At 39.1% G+C, this 22,330-nt stretch overlaps 1 protein-coding gene across 2 annotated transcripts in view; it reads left to right on the forward strand.

The window, feature by feature from the left end:
* Positions 1 to 22,330, forward strand: part of asap2a (ArfGAP with SH3 domain, ankyrin repeat and PH domain 2a) — a 59,857-nt gene that overhangs the window by 16,729 nt on the left and 20,798 nt on the right. For both annotated transcript variants that reach the window (XM_079262430.1, XM_079262431.1), the window contains exons 2-6: positions 2,738 to 2,810; positions 9,218 to 9,363; positions 10,066 to 10,140; positions 17,930 to 17,979; positions 22,277 to 22,330. The exon at positions 22,277 to 22,330 is cut by the window's right edge and continues 76 nt beyond it. In XM_079262430.1, coding sequence (XP_079118556.1) covers positions 2,738 to 2,810; positions 9,218 to 9,363; positions 10,066 to 10,140; positions 17,930 to 17,979; positions 22,277 to 22,330 — 398 coding nt within the window. The remainder of the gene's footprint in view (positions 1 to 2,737; positions 2,811 to 9,217; positions 9,364 to 10,065; positions 10,141 to 17,929; positions 17,980 to 22,276) is intronic.

Raw genomic sequence — 22,330 nt, forward strand, 5'->3', positions numbered from 1 at the left:
TTTGAAGTAAATTTATTACCCAGAACAGAATTCAGAGGGATTTTAGCTTCAACAAAACAGTTGTGTAAATTCTTGTGGCTCGATCTTATCAATTGTATGTACAAAAATTCAATCCGTTTTGTTTACTCTTTTTCACTTTGATAATGCTTGTTAAGTTTTTTTTAGGCAGAAACCTGAGTGTGTGAGGTCCAAGCTGGAGAGGGTGTCTGGGCCAGGCAGAGATAATGGGATAATGGCCTATGTACCAGATGAGTCATTTAACTGGAGCTGAAGGAACTGAAACCACAGCACTTTTAGTACCACTTTTACTCAAAGGCTTCTTTTAATTTCCACAGTTCCTCTGATAAAAGGCAGTAAATCTTATTCTTAGCTTATATTACTTTTATCACACACTGGCTACTGAAGAGCTTTATTGCTTTTTGAAAAATGGATGCTCCTTTTGACTTTGACAGCAACAACAGACTGGAAAGTTATAACTCTGTATGGAAATGCTGTATAGGCCGAGCAACATGTATGGAAGCGGGTGTCAGAGCATGCACAGACTCTCGGAAAGGAAAAAAACCCACAATGTAGATAAACAGTGGTGCCTTCACTTGGCTGAGTCATGATTTAGGATGGACTCAAGTGGCAAAACTATCCAGTGATATGAGTCGGGAAGTCACGGACATGGCATCTTTGAGGATGAGGTAGAGCGGGACTGTTAGTGTTGGTGTTGAGGTTGAGTACATGGCGTTATTGGTCTATCAGATTGGTCACATTTTGCCTTTTGTTGGTTTTGTTTTTCTGAATGAAGATTGTTCCAGATGTTTAGTGCGTTTAGTCTGCATGCTCATAGTTTGAAATGTCTGGGCCAATATGCTCAACCACAGGGTTTGTAGACTCTCATGTACAATGTAAATTCATGTTAAGCAGTCCTTTTGTACAAAAGGATTGGGAACTGTAAATTGCCTTCAAGTTGGGTTATTGCAGATCAGATATGTTACCTAAAGAAAACACTGCATCTTATAGGAGGTACGGTAAGCTGAAATCGAAAAAAAAACCAAAAAAAAAACTGTTTTCCCCAGTTCATAAATTCTTTTGTTTGGGAAGAATGGGGTGTGTCACTATCAGGCATTGTGGGGATAAAAGCATGCATGGTGGAATAACACTGTGTGTTACTACATTTAGCCACAATATAACCTCATTTATCTTAACGGGATTCATATTGGAATAGCACTGTGCACGTAAACTGAAAGGGAGCTAAAACACAGCACACACCCTCACAAAATTCTCTCTCCTCCTCACAGAGTCTATCCAGTGTAACTGTATACCTTGATGTGCTGACCGAGTCTCCCCCTTCACTCCTAATAGGTGGTCCCTCTGAGCTGCCATTGACTGGGGAGTGAAAGAGCACATTGTCGTGTTCATGTCTTTTCTCTGAGCTCTTAGAGCTCCTCTGCCTGCCCTTCTACCAGCAACACTTAATTTATCTGCCACTTTCCATTTTAAAGTGTCTTTAGTCATTTTGTGCTCTCTCTTTTAATTTTATGTTTGTGCGGGTCAAGCATGGGTGCGGAAAACTAAGCGTTGATCGTGCTGCAATACCAAACCGCTCATAGCTTTGAAATGAAAACATTGTTGATTAATGACCTTCATTTCAGTAAATTCATCACATATGCCGCTGCTGAAGAGAAGACATTGTGGGTTTTTGAATGGAAGCCATTGTGTGTTTCTTTTTGTTTTCAGAGTCCAGGGGATCGGATATGTGTCAGTCAAATGGTGAACAGGGCAAGGAGAATGTGGCGCCGTCTTCGGCTCACTTCAGCAGACGTACTTAATAAAATTCCTTAAAATTAATTTCCTAAAATCCCCCTCATCCCAACGGGGTCCCTCATTTGTCGCTGCTACAGCGGTGTATTGTTTCATTTAGATTTCCAGTGTTTACTCTGGTTACTGTCTGGGTTTAATGCTTTACAGGGGAAAGTGTGTCTGACTGTAGTCACTTGGTTCTATGTAGTCACAGATTTATGCATTTCTGGGACACTCTTCCCTAACGTAATTGATCTCAGTTTCTTGTCGCTCTTGTCCTATACGTTTTATGCTGATAAATACACAGACATACACTGAAGAGCACAATTACTAATGAGAGAACTCAGGTCTATTCTTGGCTTCTCCTTGAATAATGCATAACATGAGCAAGAGTGGGTTGGGCACGCACACACACACACACACACACACACGATTGTACCTAAAACAAGCAAGCAGTTTGGATTTGTACAAAGAAAGCAGGAGTTCTAAATAATACACAAAATAGGCATTTTCAAATGCTAAATATGGAGTGATATAAGTGTGTACAGCATCATTACTATCTTCTGCCTCAAAACGGACTTCAGGCTAACAGGTTAACAGATATGTCTGAGCAGCGTCGCTTGCAGTGAGACTGTGAACATCTTTTCACTTCCTGCCTAGCAACAGTCTTCAGGATTCAATTTTTTGTTACCTGTTCTTGCACATTATAAACTCTCATGTTAGAGAGTAGGAGGATCTTCATAGGGCAGAATGACTGACACGCAACTCAAGCACGCTAAGAAAGTATCTCATTATCTGCTAAATGACTGCAAAACGCATCCTGAATCTGCTCATAAATCTCCACCATCTTGAGTTTTGACTTTTTAACCAACTGTGTGTGTGTGTGTGTGTGTGTGTGTGTGTGTGTGTGTGTGTGTGTGTGTGTGTGTGTGTCTGTCTGTCTGTCCAGGCTCTGGATGTGGATCGCAGTGTTCTCTACAAAATGAAGAAGTCAGTCAAGGCTATCTATGCATCTGGTCTGGGTGAGTTTTCCTGTTCGACTCTTAATTCCAGGATTTTCATGTCCTTATCTTGTGGCTTTTGTTTTAGACAGATGCAAGCCTTATTTTATGTTTGCACTTTTGTTGACTTTGTAAGTGAAAACAAAAAAGTGTAATATCTCAGTTTTGTTATTAAAAAATAAGGTAGGAATGTTAGGGATTGATAATGTATAGATTAAATGGTAATTATTTAGGAATTCCTAACTTCATGTCTGGCTGTTGGTTTCCTGCTTTCAGACAATATGTTCTAACAAGTTTAATAAAAAAAACATGTAAATTAAAATAATTATTTACAACATCTCTAATATTTTTATCAGGCAGCCTCTAAAGCAGAGTTTTGGCTACACTGTGTGTGTGTGTGTGTGTGTGTGTGTGTGTGTGTGTGTGTGTGTGTGTGTGTGTGTGTGTGTGTGTGTGTGTGTGTGTGTGTGTGTGTGTGTGTGTGTGTGTGTGTTATTATTGCCATGGTCATTGTGGAAGGCTGTGCCAGTGTTGGGTGTTTTCAGTGTCTTTTGTTTGTCCTGCCTGACAGAACCCTGCTGAGAGAAGGGAGACCTCAGAACAATGTGCTGAGCGGGTCTTTTTCAGAACAGTGTGAGCTCTGTGCAGGCCAGAGGGACAGCTGTCTGATCCAGACCCCAAAAGGAACAGCTGGGGAGGGGCATGCACTGTGTTTGTGTATGGGTACTGAAGCACAGACAAACTTATGTTCCTGCTTCACCATTAAAAACGTGTTTACACTTAAACATGTCATCTTTGAAGTGAAAACTCTGAGGACATTGAAAGTCTGATCTCATTAAAATGTCGCAGATCGACTTTCATTTGATTTGATACGACACATGTTTGAAAGCTTCATTGCCTCAGGCAGTTGAATTTTACGTTTATCTAGTTGGCAAACATATCTGAAGTTAAAAAGCGTATGAGGAACTAAATCAACCTTTTGTTTTTACCTTGAAACACAAAGCCAGTCTAGATTTTTATCAGTGTTTACAGTAGAAACTGTGGCTTGTCTGTGGAAGTGCCTCTGGGAATGTAGTTATTTGCTTTTTTAAAATGAGACTAGCATTAACCAAGGTCACCTATTATTAACTTCCATCATGGAAAAGCTGCCAAGACACTGATCCGGTAAGGATACAAGCAAAATTATTATTATTTTTCCTCCATCCCAGCAACTTTAGACTTTGCCTGTTGAAGAATAACAACAATGAAGAAATGTACATGGATGAAGTGACTTCTGTATTCAGAACTTGTCAAGCTTTTTTTTTTTTTTTTTTTTTTTAAATCTTTTTTTGTTTGTTTTATGGCTCCCTACTTTACAATATAGTTAACTTTATTTACTTCATTCATTTGTCCCTCAAAAGGAAAATTTGGTCTGTAGCAGACAGACATGTTCAGCTGTCACTTCCCATATAACAGGACATAAAGAACATAAAATGTATAGGATACAGTATTTCCCCCTACAAAATTTTGTAGCCATGGTGGTAGCAATGATTGGGGAAGTGACAATGCAGGTTCAGTTAAAAACTTTGACAATGTTCAGATGAAACTACATAATTCTTGGCATTTTGAAGCCGTGGCTCTGGCAATACAGCCCCAACATGGCTGTATCAATGTAGGCGAACAACTAGGATATTAGATATGAACAGCAAATGACAACATATGCAGCAACTGCTCAGTCTAAAACCATCTAAAACCAAAATGCATTGTAAAGTAATTGGATACATAAATAGGTGTTGTGCAAAGTAGCAGCAGCACAGTGCAGCCACCTCTTCCTCTCCATTGTGTTAAGAGCCCAGATTAAGCATCTGGTTGTTAGAAGCCACACACACACAGTCCTTTCTATTAAGTTCTTTTCCTTAATGACAAGGTTTTTCCAGGAAATGACTGAAAAGAAAAAGACAGATTCAATAAAAGCAATGTAAAAAAAATTTCATCAGGCTCCCTTCTACCTGGAGTTTGCAGAGTTTCACAAACAAAAAATGCATTGCTGTTCTTTTTTTTCTGGATTGCACTCAAGTTTTCTGCTGAGTTTCTGCTTTCAAATGAAGCCACTTTGTGCCATCTGCCCAACAGTAATGGTACACAGACACTCTGCCATGAGCTGGAATGTGTCGGATCCACCAAAAACACGAGTTGATTATTTTCTAAATGAAAGATGTAACGTGTTGGTGCACTAAAACTTTTTCCAAGCCACTTTTAATAAGGGCTTTTTCAAACCCCTTTTTTTGCCAAGATTATTACCCCTGTATCCAAAGAGCACCATGAAGGTTTTTTTTTGTTTTACTTATCAACCAAAAAAAAGTACTGTTTTTTTTTTTTTTTTGTGTGGTTACTGTTGTCTGCTTTCTAAAGGAAGCCTTGAAAATGATTCCCCACAGTCAGAATAGCACTAAGGTGTACTGCACTTTAAAATAGGAGGAGAGAAGGGACTCTGAACAGTAAAATACGTGATCTAATATTTGTCAGCTCAAGTACACAATGTGACCGGAAACAGGTGAAGATGATACCCTCTGAGTCCTTTTTAAGTTTGTTTAAAAATAGTAGCATCAAGATCTGCTGTCTGAATGAAGTAAAAGTAATTCAGTTACACAGAAATGATTCATAGTTAATCATCACTTATCCAAAAGTCATGCCCAGTAAGGATAGGATTTCAGTACACAGCAACAACTGCAGCTAAACTAAACCAGCTGTGAATACATAGAAAAGAGTCATGATTCTTCAGAAGCCCATTGTAGGCACAGAAAAAGCAGCGGTATCTTAAACAGAAATAATACACGCAGGTCATATCAAACACAATAAAGAGCTTCAACACAAACCCAGTCTTGTTGATTTACAGATGGACTGGATGCAGATCTAAACTATGCTGAGGGAATCCAAATTGTTTGTATCCAAATTCAACCTCTACCCTGTTTAATAAAAACGACACGAGAGCTGCAAGTTTTCTTGATGTTCCCCAGTAAGGGTGTGGGGGAAACTCTGAACTGTGACACAACAGGGGGTCTCCGCAGTGGTTTTCGCACAAGCCTGCTTTGACTGACTAGCGAGTCCAAAACTCTACAAAAATATTTTCAGCTTTGACACAGTGACTTGTAATAAAGAGAAGAGGGAGAGGAAGGGAGGAATGTAAGATGCTTGCTTGCAATAGTAAGAGGAAAATAAACAAGAACGCAAAAGTTAACATATCCTGAGAGAACTGGGGAAACTGGGGAAGCTGAGTAAGCGATGCAAGCTGCTACAATGAGAAAGAGAAAGATGGGAAACAGAGCGTGAAAGAGTTGAGATGGAGAGATGCAGGGAAAGCTTATAAATGAGGGAGAGAACCCTGTGTTGCTGCAGGCACCTGTCAGGGTGTCAACCCCGCTGGATTTGATAAATAAACCAGCAGCAGCTTCTCAGACCTCTCAAGAAGCTGAAGAAGAAGCTGAGTGAGCAGAGCTGCATGGACAGGACTGAAAAAGCTGCAGATGACAGTGACGAACTCCATGTCACAGCTGCTGTTCATGTAGGTGGGTATCTGGGGAAAAAAACAACAACCCTAATCTGATAGTGTCATGACTAGTCTCTTCCTCCAGGTCACTGGTGCATGTACACACACATTAAAGAAAAAAACAACAACAAAACAACAACAAAAAAAACTTCCATTAGCTCCTATGTACTTGTGAATAAGATTAATTTATAAGAAAAGACTAAATGATGCGGAGCAAAATAAATTTTTTGTGAAATAAATAAATAAATGTGTCTCACAGAAGACAGTGAAATAATATGAGGCCACGCATTGTGTTACGAGTATCAGCAGACCAGGACTTGCAGATCCATGTGAGACAGTCAGAGTGTGGGAGAGGCGGAAGCAGGGGCCCGTCTGTTGTCTGATGATTAAACCCTGTGTGCACTTGTGTGTTTGCGTAAGAAAGAATGTTGGAAGAAGCTGCAAAACAAACATTTGGGATGTTAGATAATCCTCAGCAGACGCCTTGAAGCAGTACATGCTCTCTATTTCTGTGTTTTTGTTTGCATGTATGCTGAGAGATGAGATGGAGTGAATGCTACTGGGATTAGCAAATATTTACGTGTTTTAGTGTGTAACACTTATTTTATTCAGTGAATACAACATAATTTTGTGTTGTTTGTTGTTGACAGCCATTGTGGATGTTATAGAGCAAAAAAAAAGCTAAACTTTAGGGTTTACTCTCCATATTGTTAACGTCAATCAAAATCCTGTCAGCCAAGTTCTGCACTAGGAGGGGAAATACTCCTTAATCTGAGGATCACAGATTCACTCAAGTGAAAGTTTCCTTAAGTAATGTCTCTAATTTCCTCTAAACAATTCTTTGACAAACTCTTTTTTTTCCCTTCTTGTTGTCTTAATCTGAACTCAGCATCCACACAGGCAGAATTAGTTTGAAGATGATCTTGTGTTTATTGTTAAAAGGCAATAATGAAAATTAAATGAATCTACAACCAACAAGAGCATCAGTGGCTTCATTTTGTAAGACAGTCTCATTCCTCAAATAATTAATGATAGAATCTCTCGTTGTTTCTGAGCTGACATTTACATCACATGAGAATAATTTGTTTCCTTACTGCTTTGGTTAAAGAAGCATGCTCCTGTTGCACAATCCCAGAAACAAATTGCATCATTTATTTTTATATAATGCCATTAAATAAAGACACAAGTCTTCAGCGGTAATCCTAAATAAAAGTTTTATGTTTAAGCTAAGGAAGTCTTTAGTGTGTCCTCCTTGTAGAAGTTTACAGCCCCATAACATTACTCCATGCAGTGGGAATGTTTAGGCAACATATGTAGACCCGTACCAAACTGGCAGATAATATTTGTAGTGCAAACGTCAGGAAATGTCACCTCAGTCCCTTTACTTTCTTTTCCTGCCACAGTGCCCATCTCAATGCCTCGTGTCCCCCCCCCCCCCCACCTTGCTTGTAGTGCAGCCAGCATGTGTGATGTGTTTAGATCATGTTACAACAATTATACATGTACACACTTGGCAGGCCCGTTGGCGTGCTGCTGTGTGTCAGTTCTGAATAGCGGCACACTCATGTGCCACTTCAAAAACAACACGCCACCGCCTTGTTGGCTCCCCCCCCCCCCCCCCCCCCCCCCAGCCACAGCTGGAGCTGATGTGTAAACAGTAGAAGTTTGTGACTGACGTTTATTACCTCTGTGAACACGCTTTACTAGAAGTCTTAAGGGAATGTCTTGATATTTAATGAAACATGGGGGCTTTTTGAAGTTTTTAAAAGTTTTTTAAGCCATCTGTTTCTTCTTTCTCTTCTAATCCTATACAAAAAAAGGGTCTCTTTAAGTTTTTCCACTCAAGCAATGATTCAGTCATATTTGTTTTATCCTTCAGCTCATCTGTTACACCTGAAGATATTTTGTGGCTGAAATTAGACGTGTCTCATGTGTGGACGCCTGCAGGAAGTGACTCAGAGACTCTCAGCTCTTCCCCTTTTAATGACATGATGGATATCTTGACAGCAGAGACATGAGCTTATTGAGCTTCATCTATAAACCTGCCACGTCTTTTAAACTGTGGGGCTGCTCTTTTTTTCTGTGTGAGTGCGCTTGTGTATGTGCGTGTGTGTATTTATGTGTGTTTGGCTTCGTAAAAAGCTAAAAAGATGAGTCATGTTTGTGGCTGCAGGTGTCTTTTTTTAGTCTCTTTTTAGTCTCTCTCTTCACATTTTAACCAAGCCCTTTCTTCTCTCTTTCCCCAAGGCCATCTCTCTTAACCCCCCCCTTTAAAAGAAAACACTCACACACTCCACCCTCCACCTCTGTTGCTACTTTCTGTGTTGTCATGGCAACAGTTCCTGGCGGTCCTTCTCTTGTTCCACCAATGTCCCAGCGGCATTGGTTGCTATCAGCTGCCTAGTCTGGCATGAAGTGTATTAACTGGTGTCAGCGAGGCCTGACCTTATTGCAGAAGGCGCCAAATTCAGTCATAAGGTAAAACCTGAGTTTAGGCTTACAAATGAAGGTATGTTACCCTCCTTAGAGTAAAGTCAACTATTGTACATTCTACAAGGTCGCAGGTGCACAACCTGGATTTTCCAAGATCAGTCAACACAGACGGCACCTGCAATAGTCATTCAGGTCTGCAGCAAGATAATGTAAGAAGGTTAAAATAACAGTCTATTATTCTCAATGACACTGTGATAAGACTGTCTGATTCATGTTGGGAGGGTTGTGACAAACAACCCAGTCAGTGGCCTGCAGTGACAGCAGGTCAAAACTGGAATGAAGGTAGAGTGGACTGTTGCTTACTGCAAACCGATGATTGATTTTTTGACCTGCAGTAATCGGAGAGTGACAGACCTCAGTTTTGTTCCCAGTATGTGTCACAGCTGAGACGTGTGTGTTTGTTTTTCAGCCCACGTTGAAAATGAGGAGCAGTACACTCAGGCCCTGGAGAAATTTGGAGAAAATTGTGTCTACAGAGACGATCCTGACCTGGGTTCAGCCTTCCTCAAGTTCTCGGTCTTCACCAAGGAGCTCACAGCACTTTTTAAAAACCTTGTGAGTGTGTGTGTGGATCAGATAGTTGTGTAAAATCCTCTGGGACAAAGAGAGATTTCCATGTTGTCATTAATTGTCAGTTTTCCCCTGAGTCACTTTGTGTCTTCTAACACACACAAGTCTGAGCACATCCCAAGTCCAGCTGGAACTTAAAGCCCTGAGGAGGCAGCTAAAGTTTTCCATCATGGCTGTCAGAAAGCCGGTGTAAGACCAAATATCCCCTGGGTCTTATTCAGCCTGAACCTGCTCTGTTAAAGCCCAATGTCATATCGGGGATTTTGACTCCCCTCAGACACTATCAGCTTGCATCAAGAGCAGAAGCCTGGCATTTGCAATGCATCCTCACTTTATGTGAAATAAATACTGTACAAGCTTCTGATTCAAGATTTTAACTTTATTTCCTAGACTGCATGTAGAGCTTTACTTAAATAGCCAGAGGAGGGAGGGGAGAGAGGGGAGTAGCGGGGGAGTTAAATTCTTCTCTATGTGGAAATTTGAGTTCTTATAATAAGATGCAAATAGGATGCAGTTGTCCAACATAATTTTACTATGTTTATCTAATTTAATTCATTTACTGAAAGATTAAAAAGGTGCTCAAAATTGTGCAAGTTTTTCTTTGTTGCTCTTTTGTGGGTGGCTACACTGCCACACACAGATCCAGAAATCATGCAACTCTTTATTTCTCTCCTCGCTCTCATACAGTTCCAGAACATGAACAACATCATCACCTTCCCTCTGGACAGCTTGCTGAAAGGAGACCTGAAGGGTGTCAAAGGGGTAAGGCAGCTGATTAGCATGGTGTTTTTCTCACTCCACTAAACAGGAAATGTGATATGAGTTACTATTTTGGGTTTTGCTGTTTCATCAAAGACACTAAAACTTGGATGTACATCGTCATCCTGTGCTGGATTGGAAAGAGGAAAGTGGCAGCAAGAGATGGAAAGTGTGTCCCTTTAACATCCAGAGCTCTTGCCTTTTTAATCAAAGCAATTTGAAGATGTTTGTTGTTAATATTTTAAATCACTATAGTGCTTCAAATAAGATTTAATTGACCTCAATCAAATATATGCTAAGCTCAGAAGCGATATAATCTGCTATTTGCCTATCAGTAACCAGTGTGACTGTACATGATGCTGGTAATTACATACCGCAGGAACAGTCTGTCAGAACTGTAATGCACTGAGGGGGTTTAGATTGGAGTGTCACATGAGAATTGAGGTTCTTATTTTTTGTAGGTTTAGAGGAATATGACAAAATAACACACACAGATAAGATGTATAGGAAGATTTGTCTTCATTGCACGGCAGTACAATAAAAATAACTTAAGAGTTCCTTCCAGTTGAAACAGCCAATTTATCAGACTGCTGGTGAGAATCTATTGCCTTGCATGGATAACCCAAGCCAATTAATTTTATTTATCCAGGAGTATTTGTAACCTAAGTTCACGCTTAGAATATAATACCTTTAGGAACTTCATGTACTTCATGCTGGTTTAAAGCTTTTCTGCCTTTTATTTTGCACATGTTGGACTGGATTAGATAGTGTTTTGTACTGAACCAAGAAACAATATTTAAATAGAAATAATAATCCAATTGTAAATTACAAAATTTAATGAACCTGTGCGTTTCTTGAATAATTACATTCTTGATTTTTGTTGTTCAAAGGAGTGAATGAAGTTATCTGTTGTGGACCAGATAACTGTGTTGGAAGTTTGCAAAGAGCAAACTGTAAAGGAATCAAAGAGAAAAAAATGTAGGCGTTTTTTTTTTTGTTCCCAGATTATACTGTAAAACTTCCAAGATTGTATATTCACACATATCAATTTATACAAAAATGATTCTTTCTTTGTTCTTTATTCAGCTCTTTTGTTAGTTAGAAAGATGACAGTTGGTAGAAAACAATAGGGAGCAAGAGATGAGGAATAAAACATAATTTCAAGTTGGACTTTTACTTGGTGGACTTCAGATTTGAGAATAAAATGAGTAAATGAAATTAACATCTCAAACTAAAATTGTAGCTTTTTTATACCTCTGCAGAGCTGCTCGTTTATGACGTGTGTGTGTGTGTATATATATATATAAGTAAACATTGACATCATTGTTGTTAAAAATCATGTTTTCTGAAACATATAGCTCTATGGGACAATATCAGATGGCTGCACTGAGGTCATCTGGTTTGGAGTTAAGCTCTTTTTTTATGTCTGTTGCTGCAGAAGGAAAGTTAAAAGTTAACCTGTAAAAGTACCTTCATGCTCAAACCAGAAGACTGACACGTAGAAGGATGGACAGTTTTTTGTGTTTTTAAGGGGCTTAGCTACCCATCGCTCCGCAGAAAATGAAACGATACCACAGGAAATCACAGGGGCAGTGTTGAATTGTACAGCTGGCACACAACCTGCAAGTGGGACAACACAGAAGAAAATAACCTGAAAAACACACAGAAGTTGAGGTGAAGAGCAAAGAACTTTGTGGTTTGACTCCTTTACTTTTGGTGTATTTGGATGGTTGTAAATAACTTTATAATGGTGCATTACCACGACCAACTGGTGTCAAAATGCAGAAGTGGACTCAACACTGCCAACTAGTGGATGAACTGACATAACCGTGGCAACGTAAAAGACACATGGAAGTACGAGGGCAGTGACGTAAGACGTTGGACGTCCTCGTTTCCGTATGGAAGGGAGCATGAATGCACCTTTACACTTTCACCAAGAGCATGGGAGGGGCAACAGAGAACTGTTGTTGATGGACCAATCAAGACATTGTGATCTAAAGAAGGCGTGTGATGCTCTCTGAGGGGCAGGTTAATGAGTTAGTTGTGTGTAACTAACCCAGCTAATCCCAGACAAGCACTGGTCATCAGTCTCTACAGCTCTGTAATGCAATTTGGACTTATTACTGTCCAGAACAGTCTGTGACCTTTCACTTCAGAGCCACATGATTGGCTTTGGTTTCCACTCTGGTATGATGCGATTAAAGTCAGCTGTCTAATGAGGCCAGTTACTATGGAGACACCAGTTGTCCCCATGACCCTTGGCTGCATTTCCACTACTCAACTGTCCCCTTTTGTCCTTTCTGTGTCTCCCTCTGTGTTTTCTTTTTAGTTGCTTTCTGTTCTTTTTGTCTGTGATTTCCTCTCTTTGTCTTCTTGTCTCTGTTTCAACTCCAAAACTATCTCTCTTCCTCTCCCACCCCATGCTCCTGTCGGACCATGGCAGCCAGTTACATCAGTAATGCTTACCCAGTTATTGCTCATTATCCGTCAGATGATTCTCATTACCCCCATTGACATGGAGCAAATGAAATGCTGGAGATTATATATTTGTCAAACACAAATATTTACACACACTCCTAAAAATATCTCCACTGATAGAATGTAACTAACCCCAGGAATGAAGCCATAAGTGTTAGAAAAATTAAACTAAAGATGAAAGTGACGCGTTACCACTTAACCTTGAAACCCTTGCTTAGTACCATAACTCAAAGGCTTGCCCTTGTCTCCCTCTCTTACCCTTCATCATCTTCCTCGTCTACTGTCATTAGCGTGCTCCTTCACTCCTGTCATGTCTCAGGGGAAGTACTTGTTAGGGGAGGAGGGGAGCAGGAAAGAGTCCAGACCTGCATAGCATTGTTGAGACTTCAGGGAGAGAGGCGAAGAAAGTACCATTAAGTAATAGCTTGTTATGGATGATGTGAAGGATCAGAGGCATCTCTGGAGTCAAATTAATTTCAGTGCTTTAGAGAAGTGTGTTTTTATGTGCTTCATGTAGTATTGTAGTTATATTCTTATAAATAAATAATTTAGAATTTTAAATGCATCCAAGTCCTGTTTTAAGTTTGTTTATTTAGCTTGAATGTATAAATAAATTAAAACATTATTTCTGCACTCATATGCATGATCTTCACAAAATTGTTGTTAAAAAAATTATACCAAAATAGATGCTTGATATGTACCCAAAACAAATTGACAGGTGCTGTTGAAAATTTTGGTGTAAACACTATTCATTGGTTGGTTGATTGATCCATTGATTGATCAATTGTGCTGGATACTGGACAGCAGTCCAACCACAGCTCAGTGTCAATGCAAGTTTTTTGTGTTAATAATTGTGAACACAAAAAAGAATAGTTAATGCTTGATTTTAAGAAGAAATGTCCAAATTGGTCAGTTTGAAGGCTCCAGAAGTATCTCTGGTCACACTTTTCTCTTAAATGAATTTTGTAATTACAGTATAGTAGTGAGTCCAACTATGTTGTGTGGTTTGAAGACGGTGTCTCCAAAGAAAAGACAGGAGGCACAACTGGAAGTCACAGAAGTGAAAATGTTGTTGGTCTCTTTGGGAGCGATGATTATGGATTAGGTCATGAATGAGTACTTTAGAATGTTAGAGGTTTTGGAGACCCAGAAAGGCCCAAGTAAAAGGGTTTAAGCAGGTTGAGTGGATAGATAGTGAACATACTGATAGAAAGATAGTTATGTTGGAACTACTAGGCAGGCGGAACATCAAAGAGGAGATTTATGAATACAGTGTAAGAGGACATGAAGTTAGTTAGCGTAAGAGAAGACGATGCAAAGAATAAGGTATGATGGAGGATGATGATTCGCTGTTGCATGCCCTTAAGGGAACAGCCAAAAATGAACAGCCTTAAATCACATTATCAGGTAACCAAGTTTGATTTTTTTTTTTTCTTCTATCCATTTACTTATATTTTGCTCTTAAAAACGTATTGCACAGTAACACAGCCCAAAGTGACTTTTTTGAAATAAGTTTTCCTTTGGATAAATAAAGCTGTCCATTCAAACCTGCAAACCTGATAATTAATTCTGTGTAATTCTGTATTTGATTTGTTTTTATTTCTTAATCATCAATAAGATGGATGCAATAAACTGGTCTGGTTAGTACACTGACGTGGAATAGTAACACTTAGATTCAACACAAATGCTTTTAGGGTGTTGTAACGTCTATACAGACATCAAGGCTTCTTTTGGTTCCAGTGAGATCCCAGTCAAAACACAACTGTCGTAGAGTTTAACAGGAATGCTTGGAAAGTTGGGCACAGCTGTTGGCTCATTTTAAAGGAAGTAACAGCAGTCCATATCTTTTTATCCATGTTCTGAAGTTGTGGACTGATTATTTTACAAGATTACTGCAGTTTTTGCTGGAAATCCTCCCAACTTTATCATTAAAAAGAAACAACTTTCCAACCGTGTGCTGCATTTGTATTCACTTATATGCAGCAAAGTTGTGTGGGGAAACACCACAATGCCTGCAGGCAGCTAGCTTTAAAGCTTTAAAAGTAGTGCAATGCTGAAATATTACATGTGAAATCCTTCCCCAAATACTCTGTAGTCACAGGCTGTTAAGGTGTTGTGGGATTGTTGAAAATTCTTTCTTGCTTTGGAGCCTTTTATGAACCATGGCAATGTCAGTCATTAAAGACTCCCCGCAGCACTAAAATGCAATAGAGAGTTGTTCATGTAGAACAAAGTCAAATTTACACACAAGAACATCACTGGGAAAAGAACGTATGCGATTCACTCCACCTCCAATACATCTGTACTGTAACTATTACTAGCACTTTAATTTGGCTTGTTTTGGTGATTGTGCTTCCTCAGAGCTTGTTAATATTCTGAGAGCGCTGTTTTTTTTGGCAATGAATGCAATGAACTAACCCTGTGGGGGACAGTTGCTAATGGCTTTGAGATTAGAGTGCTTTCACCCAGCAACCTGTCACTGCTGTTCTACACTAAAACCCCACAATTTCTCACTTAATTTACCCTGATATCCATCCTACCATAGAGGGGGGGAAATGAGGATTTAATGTGCATAAATAAGTAAAGACTGTAACAAGCTTTGCACCAAACACACTGTAGTTATCAAAGTACCAACAAAAATGTTTCTGTGGAGTTCATGGAAGACCTCGTAGTGTTTTTGCTGAAGACAATCTCCCACTCAGTGGAAGTTGGAAAGTGCTGAGTCTGCCAGAGCAGCAGCAGATTTTGCTAACGGTGTACTTTCAGAGTGAATGCCGGCATGATGTCACCCTTGCAGCCGACCATCTCATCCTCTGCTTATTGACGAGTCTGTGTTTTTAGCGCACCATGAGTCATATCAGCTCATCACCTTTCGGTCACATCGTCTGGATAGCTGGTGTAAAATCTGCTGTTTGTTTGGATTGCTGTTTTAGCGGAGCTCTTCCTCATTGAAGTTCAGTGGGTTGGGAAAAGCACTCACAAATATTGAGAGATTTGGTGGTATGTTGTCATACAGATATTTTAAATTTTGCAGTCAAGCTTTTAGGTTATCCATTTGAGACTTTCCTAAAGCCTGCCAGTGTTTGAACTCCGTTAACATGTTAACTGATACATCAAAACCATTAACATATAGCATTATAAATCAGCTTGGATATGATGTAAAGGTGTCACAGAGCTGGACAATGTGGGGAAAAGGTGAGAGGAAGGTGTAGCTGGAAATGCTGTTCCTAATCATATGCGGTTGTGATAGTGAGGGGCTGGACTTTTGTAAATGACATTCTTTCTCCATCCATGAAGTTCAGGCAGACAGGAAAACAGGGCACTGAGGGTTTTCTGCTTTCTCAGGGAGTCATTTGCCCTGTTCTTTGGCCTACTATGCTCTGCCCTTCCCAGCCCAGCAATGCCTTTATCTGGTATTTTTAGCAATTGTTACCATTTTCCTCCTCTCTCTGGCTCTGACATTTCCTTCCACTGAAACTCTTTCTTTTTTCTTCCCTCTCTTGACCTACAGTTCATTCTCTATGTGGTTTCCTTTCTTGCTTTGGCAGTGTTCTTCTCAATCGTGTTCTTTTTTAGTAATCTTTTATGCTCTCCGGTGGTCTCTGCCCTTGAGCTGCTTGAGTGAATTGCTGAGTGCTCCATGACTTGGCCTACCGCGAGATCCTGTGGGCTGACAGGTTGAACCTTGCACTCCTCTGCACTAGAGCTGGATGTCAGTCGTGAGATCAGAGCTCTGAGAAGCTTAAACAATGACAGTAAAGCATAAACCATATACAACAGAGCAGAAAAATTGAGAGTTTTGTACATTTATAGACAGAAATTCAAAGTAAAATTATAAAGAAAGTTGCCTAAGGTTTTTTTTTTATTTTTTTAACTAAACTGTTGGAGTTTCTTTGAGGAATAGTGTGTTTTTATGTGACACTTATGTGACACTCTTTAATTCCTATAATTATTTGTCACTGTTGTATGCTGAGATTTCCACAGCATCCTGGCTCTGTCAATAGACAAGAATTAATTCTGTCTGTTGGTGAGAAACATGGCCAGTTGCACCCATTAATGCCTGCTCTTGTTTGTCCTAATCGCCATTTACTCAGCAGCGCAGCAGCATGAATGTTCAGTGAAGCGCTTAGCCCGAGCAGCTGCTGAAAGCACACACATGACAATCAGAAATCACCCGTTGTCTGTGTGACCAAAGGAATTACGTTATGACTGCCAAAAGCAATTGCATCATGCTCCTGCTTTCCCAAAAAGCCCTGCCGTCTCACCCAGTTCCCTACTGTGTTAGAGCTGGGGGCTACTCGGCATCTGTGATGAGGATGATTCAGCATACTGATTCACGTGGTGGTGAAAGACACACCTGCACACACGTGTGTGTTTGTGTTTCAGCACATACATACCTATATGTGTGTGTTATGTTCTATTTAATTAGCTGCATAGGATGATTGATATGATTTTTGTCCTGGTAATTCTTCAGAGTAGCAAGATTGGTTATTAGTCACAGCTTTTCTGCTGCTTGTTATAAACCTCTAAAGTTTAATGTCCTGAAGGGACGGCCAGAGAGGCTAAATATAAAATTAGTTCTCATAAAACCCTCACATTATTATATTTTTCTCTTGTAAGATAGGAAATAATTATCATTTTAATAAGCTTGTGAGGTCATTCTGTGTGAATTTTATTGCTTTTGGACATAATAGCTAAACTTATCAGCTGCTGGCGACACCCTCACATTCACTGTTTAGATACCAGTGATGACCTCATCTGATTTTTGCTTAGAAAAGGAAACAAGCTGGATTCAATCATGTTTTTTTTCATCCTGTAACAAGGTCTGTAGGTACCTTGTTAACAATGACTTAAACTTTAGATATAATCATATGATGAGCCCAAAATACCTCAAACAGCCTATCATTATGATGGAGAAGCCAGTTCCTCCAAAACTTCAGAACCTCTTGAGAGTAAACAAAGTCAATATTGCAGAAGAGATGAATTTTAGTTCCTCACATCTGCAAACTTTGCAGTCCTTCTCCTTCGTCCAGAATCAACTGAGGGAAGGGACATGGACCAGTTGGAAAGTCTGAATTTTGTCGTGCAGCTAAACTCAAGTGATCTTATTGCTGCAGACTGGATGCATGCTGCTGTTGATGTTGTGAATGAAACCGCCATAATGTTCTGTCTTTATGTGAAGTGAGTCTCTTTCACAAAGAAATATGTTGTTGAAATGTTTATGTTCATTAAACTCGCAATTAAACATCATAGAAAATGATCTTCTGACTTGCTTACAACTTACAACTATTTTTTTTGTTTTTTCCCCTCACAGGATCTAAAAAAGCCTTTTGACAAAGCTTGGAAGGACTACGAAACAAAAGTGTAAGAATCTGAATTAATTATGACAATTTCCTTTTTTTTTTTTGTTTATATGATCAGAGACTTGATTGATCTGTTTTTTAACTAGTTATAATTTTACTCTGTGGCTAATCAAGTATAAAAACTCAATCATACTTTAGTAAGTGGAGTTATTCAGTGTAACGGTTTAACATGGTCTTGTTTTGCTATTTTCAATCTGTATAAATGTGCTGCATCTGTCTTGTCTGTCTGACTTGACTAACTGTGCTCCCTTGTCTAATCTCTCCCTGTGATTAATGTGTCAACACATCCCTTATTTTGTGAATAACCCACCCTCGCTGTCACCCTTCCACCTCCATGCTGAGAATTTCACTCCCCTTGTGACTATGCATGCCGAGAATGCAGGACGTTTTATATCACTTTCATATGTTTTACAAGCTGCAAAGGACATTCTTTACTGAAAGGGTAATACTGCTCCTCTCCAAACTGTTTTGATCGTGCATTACAGGCTTTGGATTGACACAGATTTTATCTGGATGCTGTGTGACTGCTCCCGTTTGACTCTACTCTTGGCAAACAGAAGCCATCAATAGAGTCCAGTTTTTTTATGTGTCCTGCCGCTCTGCTTTGTCAGTGATCCTCTGAATGTCTCTTATGTCTGTTGTCTGCTGTAAGAGAAACAAGCTGTTTTTATGTATTAGACACAAAGTGTATCAGAAATCTATGCCAATTTGAGACCAAATGACTAATTCACAATTTTTGTTTTGCATCCATCCCCTTTTGTTTTATTTTCTCAGTCTGTGTTGATATTCATTTCACACTGAGTGCTGTTCATTCAGGAAGTGATTTTTGTTAAAGTTTGTAACAGAGATCAGTCATTTTTAAGAGAAATTTGCATAAGGCCATAAGAGTTCCTCAGTAAAATAAAGTCTGACACATCCAGAAAGCCCAAAATACAAGTATATACAAGTTTATGACAAAACAGTAGTTGTTACTTATGATTTTCAAAGTTTAGTTGTTGTTTTTTTACATTGTGTCTTTGAGAATGGGTCACATATTATTTTATCTCTAATAATCTGACATGATTACAAGCTAAACCACTGCAGGTTAAAAACCCAGATAAGTTTCTTAGTCAACATATCCATGTATAAATGGTATTTGAGCTGATTTTATAGCAGGGATGTCAAACTCTGGTCCATAAGGATCACTGTCGCAACATTTTGTTTTAGATGTTTCCCTGCTTTAACACCTGACTGGTATGGATGGGGTATGGACAGAGCTTGACAACATGCTGATTGATCTGTGCTTTATAGGAATATATTCGCTGAGAACATGTTAGGTGAGATTGACAGTTTGGTCCATTTTCTGCCTTCTTGTTTGATGAAAAAGTTCTTAAGTTTCCCGATTCTCTCATGTTTTCAAAGTCATTTATAAATGAAATCACTTAATTTTTTATCCTTCATCTACAAACTGTTTAACGATAAAGCAAATATAATAAAAATACCTTTTACTTAAACTTGATGCATTTAAACCATCTGTAGATGTACTAGAAAGCAGTGGACTGCCATGTTCTGGCACCAAGGGAGTAGTTGTATAGGATTAAGGGCCTTGCTCCAGGGCACACAGTAGTCCACCCCTGTGACCACTAGGCTGGTGCCTTCCCACTGGGCTCTTGCTGGGATGAAAAGTTACATTTCATCAAGAAACCACCCAGCTTCCAAAATCTGGATCTGAATCCAGCAGATTAAACCATCCAGGCAGATTGAGCCTAGATGTTTCTGCCATGTACATTGGGAGAAACCTCCAGAGAAATGATATGACAAGTTTTTACAACTATTTTGTCAGTAGAGTTCATTTGAGGCTTTCATTGTAACCAAATGTGCATTGTTGGAGTACCAAGAGAAGGGTCAGAATAAGCTTTTATAAACCAGATTTTTGCTTTGCCATTGCAGAGAACTTTTGCAGGAGCCCTAACTAAATAAACCGAAGCTAACAGTAAAGACCAGAAAGAGAGTCAAACATCTGATGTAGTTCTGTGCACTCTGTTCAGAGAAATGTTCTGCCCATCAGTAGCTTCAAAGCTAATTTATGCATAATTTGTCTTCTTGCTTATTCTGTTCAAAGGCAGAACTTAAAATAAAAAAAATGAAGCTATTACAATGAATTAAACATAATATTTTAAATATCAGGAATTTCATTTTATTTCATTATGCTTTCATGTTGTCATGGTTACATTTCAAGACAAGCAGCAAAGACCCTTAATGTAATGAGCAAATGTGAACGTGGTATAGAGGCATCTTGTCATTGCTGGGTGGCAGGAATTAGATCAAGTTAATCTCTCAAAATGCTTCTTTGAGAGAAGTTTTTTTTAACACAAGAGTTGAGACCGGTCTTGCTTTGAGGGAACAAACTGCTGCACTGTGTTTGCAGCGAGTATGCTGACAGAAAGTCCAGCATATGGAAAAGACTGACCTGCTGCATGGAATGGTGCCTTCCCCTATTTGTGTGGTGTGTTTTCCCGTCTCGCGTGTGGGAAATGCAGAATTTTTGTGTGGAAAAAAATCAGCCCTGAATACTGACTGTCAGGAAACTACCCTTAATCGTAATCTCTAACAAGAGAAGGTTTACACGTTAACAGGAAAAAACAATAATTTTATGTGTAGGGCCAAACTTCTCTTGTGGGAGTTTAGTTTTCACTGCTTGACTATAAAGATCCAAATCACTGAGTTAAACTGCTCTCACTTCTTAATTTGTTCTTTCTAATTCTCTCTGTTTTATGTTTTGGCCTCACAAGAGTTTCTGTTTGCTTGCAAGTTTTGCGTAAATAAGGAAAACCTTCCAAAACCATAGATAAACTCACTGCGGTTACCCCGGGCTTCCTAGATTTATTATTACTTGTTATTATACTTTTAATTTTTTTTCTTCTACTGAACTCATTGCTTTGAGCCATACTTTTGTCTTGTGCTAACACCGAGCTTATGTGATGTTTGCTTTACTGTATTGTATGTATGACGTTATTATTGCAAAGCATAACATGTTTCACACTTGCAGCTTCTCTTTGTAATGAAAGTTATGAAAGTCATAGTTTGATTGTGGAGATAACACCATACAAATTGATGTATGAAAATCAAATAATGAAAGTTTAACCCTTGAAAACAGTAGTTCCCTGGCCTTTACATTTTTATTAAAAAAAACAAACAAACACACACACAAAAAAAAAAAATTGCAAAGCATCTTCAGCTTGCAAACCGTTTGCAGATATGAGACGTCAGACAGGATTTTCCCCCATTGCTAATGGCACCAAAGGCCACCTACAACAAGTGCATGATACCAAGTGGAAGAACAATCTGAAAGTACATGTTTGGGCAGTCTGGGTGCAGCAGTGTGTGCCTTGATAATCCAAATCTTTTTGTTTACATTCCCCAGAAACTTTCTTTTTCCTTTTTTTTTTTTTTCGTTACTCTAAATCAGCTTAGAGGTGAACAAGTGTATCATCACAGCCAAGGTATTCCACATATTTGAGATAAAAGAGCATCAACATCAGTAAAATGAGACCTAATTTAATCCCAAAGTGCGAGAAAATGTAGTCACTCACACAGAGTGTACACCTGCAGCAGATGATGTTGCAGCTCTGTGTCTGAGAACTCTTCACTCCAGTTTGCTTATTAAAGGCATTTTTTTCAATCAATCTTCATCTTGAGCCTTGGATCTGCTCGTAGGTCCAGTTGCATTCTGTATATTTATACAACACAAATATGTCATAAAAAACACACACATTGGTTCACTTGTAGCCTTTAAAAGTGATGAAACAAAGAAAAATAGTTTTTCCTCTCTACCTAATACCACAGATTAAAGGGATGAGATCAGAGTCCTCTGGGGATTAAATCATTATCTGCATATCTCCACATATTTCTTGTTGCTGGAAATGCTGGTATTCCTTAAGTTGCAGCAAAATGAATTTGTTACCATCAAATTAAAGAATTGCGTAGTGTCTGTTTTGGTATAAAGAAATTAAACATCTTAAAGGAAGAAAGCATGATGTGTCTTGATTTTGTGACAAATGTCATTGACAAAAGTTACTTTCTAGAAAGCAGCATGAAAGAAAACTTCATTTAGACTCTTGGTCAAGACAAAGAATTTTTTTCTCAACTATCTATAATCCATAAGCATTAATTTGTGAAGCCATAGAAGTCTGAGTGCCTTGCATCTCCTGACAGCTGTAGGGCTGATTTGCACACAATATGACCCTTTCTGTGTGGTTGTGGTGCTGTTATGGAGGCATGGTATGCTTTTTGACCCCTGTACTGTTACTTCCTATCAGTACCAAGATAGAGAAGGAGAAGAAGGAGCATGCGAGACAGCACGGGATGATTAG

Source organism: Telmatherina bonti (genome assembly GCF_933228915.1).
Source record: "Telmatherina bonti genome assembly, chromosome: 22".
NCBI lineage: Eukaryota > Metazoa > Chordata > Actinopteri > Atheriniformes > Telmatherinidae > Telmatherina > Telmatherina bonti.